The sequence below is a fragment of the Capsicum annuum genome, chromosome 11 (assembly GCF_002878395.1).
Source record: "Capsicum annuum cultivar UCD-10X-F1 chromosome 11, UCD10Xv1.1, whole genome shotgun sequence".
NCBI classification, from domain to species: Eukaryota; Viridiplantae; Streptophyta; class Magnoliopsida; order Solanales; family Solanaceae; genus Capsicum; species Capsicum annuum.
Window position 1 is genome coordinate 6,741,268 of NC_061121.1, and position 6,000 is coordinate 6,747,267.

Below are 6,000 nucleotides of genomic sequence, written 5' to 3' on the forward strand. Positions count from 1 at the left end.
ATCGAGACATAGTTATTGAGTAAAGTAACTGAAATGCGGTAAAGTACATAATTTGATGACAAAACACCTTAATAGTTGTGACGTGAGAGTAAACTACATAGTGGAATCTTAGTAGCTCAGTTGGTTGGCTGCATGAACTTTCACCTTGTTGGTGAGTGTTTGAATTCCCACCTTGTAATCCCCTCCCCCGCTCCCAATTTAGATAAAAAAAAAAAGAAGAAGAGTAAACTATCTTGAGATCTCGGATTCGAATCTCACCAAGTATAATTGGTATGAGTCAATTAGTTAATGGAGCGCGCAAGCAAACTCTAATACAAAAGAACTAGGTAGAAGAAGTAAGATTACTTCACTTTTAAGGAGATTGGAATCTAAGAAAGGGAGACTTTATGAAGAAAATCCTTTTTGTGGCTGATAAAGAAAAGCTTTATGAAGAAAATCCTTTTTTGTGGCTAAAAAGGAAAGGCTTTATGACCATTTTCATGGCTAACAAATGAGCTTTTGGACTTGTATTCAAAACACAGTAATATAAAGTAACAATAATGAAACTTAGCTGTATGAACAATTTGTGATGATTCTGATGTCATGTTCACAAGGGTTGAGAACTTTATATACAGTTTTAACTTTAATGATGGAACTATTTGTGAGCTTTAACTGCGTATAATGTACAAACTGAAATAGTATTTTGCATCCATTACTGGCGTAATGTACCTAACACGGCCAGCTAATCGCTGGATTATCCAGGTTAAGAGGATATGCTATCACTCAGGATTTGAACATCAGGTGCCACTAAACTTTGCACTTCTTTAGCCGTTTAAAATCGAGTTCAATAGTGTTTTGACTGTCTTTTAAAAAGCATTCTGCTTAGCTTTTGATAGGAATATGATACTGTAATTAGCAGAAATGTTTAAGGCAGAGAAAATACCAGCCACTAGGTAAATTGTTTGCTAGTCTGTTCATGTCATGGTGGCTATTAACTTCACGAGAAAAGGTCACAGTCTCCAGATAGAGGAAACAATACATAACGTTTGCTTGTTATAGGTATCTGATGTGCATGTCTGACCACGTGATCATTCTAACGTAATGGAACTTTCAGAGAGTCGTCTTGTATAGCTTCTGAACCTAACATTTATCGTCATTGTAGTTCTAGCATAATGAGGTGATTAGGTAGGACATGGTACAACTTCATCTAACTAAGGACATGATCCTTGATAGAAAGGTGTGGAGGTCGGGAATTAGGGTAGAAGGTTAGTAGATAATCGGGCTTATCACTTTCCCATTACAGGAGTATTAGTATTAATCTTATATTTCGTATTCTTAGATTTTTACTACGACCTGTTTTTTCTTTAGCCTCGATTAGTGTTTTGTCTTGCTATTGTTTCTTCCTATTGCTACTGCCTTAAACAACCTTTGTACCTTCTCAAGGTATGGGTAAGGTCAGTGAACAGCTGTACACTCTACCCTCTCCCGGCCCTACTTGTGAGATTACACTTTGGTTTGTTGTTGTTATTGTTGTTATTCTGGCTCAGTGATTTGAGACTTATATTTACTCTAGAATCTAAAACGTTAGTTAATATGAAGCAATGTGTTTGAGGCTCTTACTTTCAATTGGCTTTCAAATAAGCAAATCGGTTATCTAAAATGTCAAGGTAAAACAAAGATGAAGGCTCAACTAATTTGCTTTGATCAGGTCCTGTCAGAGCTCAATTTTGTCCTTGAGCCACTTCTTTCCTTCCACTGACATCCAAGAAATGTAGTTACTACCAATGTTGCTCGGACTGTCAAAAATGTTGCACCACCTGTGTCGGATCCTCCAAAAATATACTATATTTGGAGGATCTGACACACCTCATCAGCTTTTTTGATGAGTCTGAGCAATGTAGTTTATTATCTATTTGTGTCATGACCTCTTTGTTCTAGTGGAAATCTAGAGAAAGTCCATCTTCTTGTTAATTATCCTGCATTTCAGGATGATTGCAACACTAGGATGCAACTCAAATCCCTATCCTCTTGTTATACTGATGCTAGAATGGATTGAAAAATCTGAGTGTTGGACTCCCGTATCATTGGGTTAAGAGGCACGTGGTCTCTTTATATGGTGTTGGACAATCCTCACCTCTTAAGCTGCCTTTTCGAGGTTGAGTTAGGCTCTAGGTTCGTTTCATTATCACTGAGTGGAAGTTTAGTTCTGTAGAAAGTTATGTCTTCTAATCTGGGAGATGACGAATCTGCATAAGTATTGAGATACACGGAGAGAGATACTGATCGAGATAGAGATATAGGCACAGAAAGAGGGGAGTTTATGAGGCATATGAGTTGCGAATGTGTTGTATAAAGTCAAAAATACCCAGTAACACCTGAAAGGAATGGTCTTTTCAGTATGAACTGCATATTTGGATAGACTTGATAACCCGGTCCTCAGAAAAGTTAAAAAAACAATAGTTTGTCAAAGTGGGGTTTCCTTTTCAACTGTTTTTGCTTCTTATAGTAGTTCCTTCTATAATGAACCACTATCACCAGCACCCTCCACTTCTATGTGTCTTAATGCTTGTGCTAATATGTATCAAAATAGGTCTGACCATGGGATTGGGGCCTGCCTTTTGCTGACCTCAATTTACTGAGGCCACTCGCTGCATAAACTGTTTTCCGTGATGTGGAAGTGAAAAAAAAAAATAGATGTTTGTAGTGCTGCTTTCCTTTTTTCTCCTTTCTCCCCCACTCAATTATGTCTTGTTTTCCTTCCTGTTAAGAATTTTGTTGGATTTTGCTGATGGTGATTGTTCTAATGACTGATCGATCAATCCTACTGCGGTTTCTCAGAGTACTGGTCACTGAGGTAAATCAATCATGGAAACTTTGATTTTGTTTTTTATGTCATGGGGCTACTGTTGATTTCATGTTCAAATAATCTTATCCGGACGTGGCTATAGAATAAGCGAGGATTAAACTATGCATGAAAATATTAAGCACCTAAGGGTGTGGCCTAGTGGTCAATGAAGTAGCTCATAAACTCTCAGAAACACTTGGTGTTTTCTTCTCATCTGTCCAAGTCATGGTGGGCTGAGTTATTAGGTACCTATTGCTGGTGAGAGGTGGCAGGTATCTTGTGGAATGGAAGCTGGCCCAGACACCACATTTATTAAAAAAAATAAAAACATTAATGGCTTAACTGAGAGTAAACATGAATCCTAAGATGTTATTAGGCATTCAGATATGAGATAAAGACTCATTTGGCATTCATGTAAAACATACAACATGAACAAAAAAGTAAACAAACAAAACATATCTCTCTCTCTTTTCAGTGAAGCAGATTTGTTGAATAAGTGATGGATAGGTTGGATGATTCAGCCTTGAGATGAGCAGTGGTGCATGGAACGTCGTCATCGAGGTCACATAAATCAGGGAAAGGACTGTTAAACTGGAGATCAGTAAGCATCTGACGAAGGTCAGAAGCCTCTTCCTTTAACTGCACATTCTCTTGAAGGACTTTTTCATGACATTCCGAAACATGGTTCAATTTATCAATCAAATTATTATTCTCCGTCCTAAGTCGAAGAACTTGTGACCATAACTCATCAAGATGTCTTTGTTTCCTCATCCTGGATCTTCTTGCTGATTCTCGGTTAGATATCATCCTCCTTTGCTTTCTCTCATCGTTGATCCTAAGTTGCTGCTCGTCCGCTTCATCAGAGGTAGAGTTACTACTGATGCAAGATTGTGGCAGATTGTTAAAGTCATGAACATGAAGTGAAGTTGGATAATTTGGTACATTTGTTAAGTATCTGCTAAACTGGATTGATGGTAAACTGTTGTGCATGAAGTTGAAGTCAAGAGGCAAAGGTGAAGGATTTTCGGACGCAAAGTAGTGAGTTGCAGTAGCCTCTGATGGAATCATAGTTAAATTTATATGAAGAAACTTCAATTTGCAGATAATGGTGAGATTGTAGGAGAGCATTGGTGGAGTAATGAGGGGTTTTTATAGGAGGAAAGTGGACCAGTTTAAGCAACAAACAGAGTTAAAAACTGTAGTAAGGGGAGAGCTTACATAAGCAGAAAAATCACAACATCAATTTAGGAAGCACATCGATAAAAAGGCGGTATGGTATGTATGCACGTGTGGTGAGTGGTATGTGTTACTACTATGTTGCTCGAATTCTTCAAAACTAACGTCAGGTGTGTGTTGGATCCCGATCCTCCATATTGAGGTTCAGTGCACTCATGTATGCACGTGTGGTAAGTGGTATGTGTTTCTACTATGTTGCTCGAATTCTTCAAAAATAACGCCAGGTGTGTGTTGGATATACTGAGGTTCAGTGCACTCATGTCGGATACTCCAAAAGTATGCACTCTGCAGGATTTGACACGTGCCAAACCTCATAATTTAGCGGCTCAGAAGGGGAAATTCTTGTACTAATACTATTACTCTTAGCTGAACAACCCTTTATTCGTTGTATTTTTGAAGGATCCGAAAACTAATGTCACTTCAATGTGTTTTTGATGTCTTTGTGGTCATACAATATGTTTGACAGGTCCCATGATGCATCAACATATTTATGTATGTCCATTTGTCCCATTCCATACATGCATGTCATGAAATCTCTAACATGATCCAATTTTGGATAATTGCTAAATAGTACATGTAATAGTCAAGTTTAACAAAGAAGATATGTTTGTGATACATGTTGAGACTCTTTAAAAATGTTGTTATACGTGTGAAAAATTCGACATAATAATCTATAATATTTTTAAAAAGTCCGAACAGTATGGAGGTTGAAAGTCAATCTTAGAAGAGGCTATCCAATTTGAGAACAATAATATAGTGGTAGATGACGAAATCTAGGTCAATTTTAAAGTGAAAAATTATTTTTAAAACCTGTTAATGATGATTATTTTATAATAATGATGAGTCGAAATCCACTTAAAAGGGACCCATAGAGAGGAATTGTAATTGTCCATATTGTTTACTTTTAACATATTACTACCTAAATGCTGGCGTATTACCTTTTCAATCAACTGGCCATTAGCTAAATAATTCCCACAATACAACAACTGGTTTAACATATTCACTGAAGTGGCAAAATAAAAAATTTCATTACGAGTGTTCAAAATTTAATATATAAAATAATTTTTGATTTATATATTTTGTATAATTCTTCATATACGTAATATTCCTTCGGTCCTAATTTATATGACTCATTTTTTTAGTCAATCCCCCAAAAGAATAACAGATTCCTATATTTAGTAACCAATTAATTTTAACGTATCTGTTTTACTCTTAATGACATGATTTATAGTCATAGAAACATCTATGACTAATTGTAGACCACAAGCCTCAAAAATTTTTCTTTCTTTCATAAATTTCGTGTCAAGTTAGACAAAAGGAATATAATTTTTTAACGAAGGGGCTTTAATTGGCCAGTCTAAACTATATGTGGCTACGCTATTGGTGAACTTTTATTTATTTAGTATTTACATTTGGATTGTTTTCTCATTGGTTTTGTGATCAAGGCATTATTTATTGTTCATAAGCAAAAAGTCATCGAAAAATATGAGACACGATATCTGTGATGGTTGGAGGTAGTATGAAAAAAATTATAGAAAAATATGAGACATGATATTTGTGATGGTTGGAGATAGTAAAAATATTGTAAAGTTAATTAAGATGTGTGTAAATTGACTTAGATCTCACAGTCATTAAAAAGAAGAAGCGGTAAACTAGCTGACTCAGATACCACGTAGTATATTTTTTTTTTTTTTTGTGGACTCTTATTTGTTGTGGTACTCCAAAAATTTTAGTGGAAGGTACTCTAAAAGTCTTAGAGCACCACAAACCTTGCATTGTTTCCTTCTTCTTTTTTTTTTTTTTTTAAATTTTTTTAGATGATCAAGAAATCTCGAGGGCAAGTAGTTCACCATTCGAAATTTAGTGGATAATAGTCTGTCTTTTTTACTCCTCGAATTCATAACGTGTGTAAATTCATATATCACAAGTTATGCTCTTAT

General features: G+C 35.8%; 1 protein-coding gene across 1 annotated transcript; it reads right to left on the bottom strand.

The window, feature by feature from the left end:
• Positions 1–3,173: 3,173 nt before the first annotated feature.
• Positions 3,174–4,053, bottom strand: LOC107852760 (basic leucine zipper 43). Its single transcript, XM_016697805.2, has one exon. It carries the CDS (start codon positions 3,950–3,952, stop codon positions 3,296–3,298), a length of 657 nt encoding a protein of 218 aa, XP_016553291.2. The 5' UTR covers positions 3,953–4,053; the 3' UTR covers positions 3,174–3,295.
• Between the last annotated feature and the right edge of the window lie 1,947 nt (positions 4,054–6,000).

Excerpts from the sequence above, each read along its gene's own strand:
- LOC107852760 (XM_016697805.2), bottom strand. The coding sequence starts at position 3,952 with ATGCTCTCCTACAATCTCACCATTATCTGCAAATTGAAGTTTCTTCAT.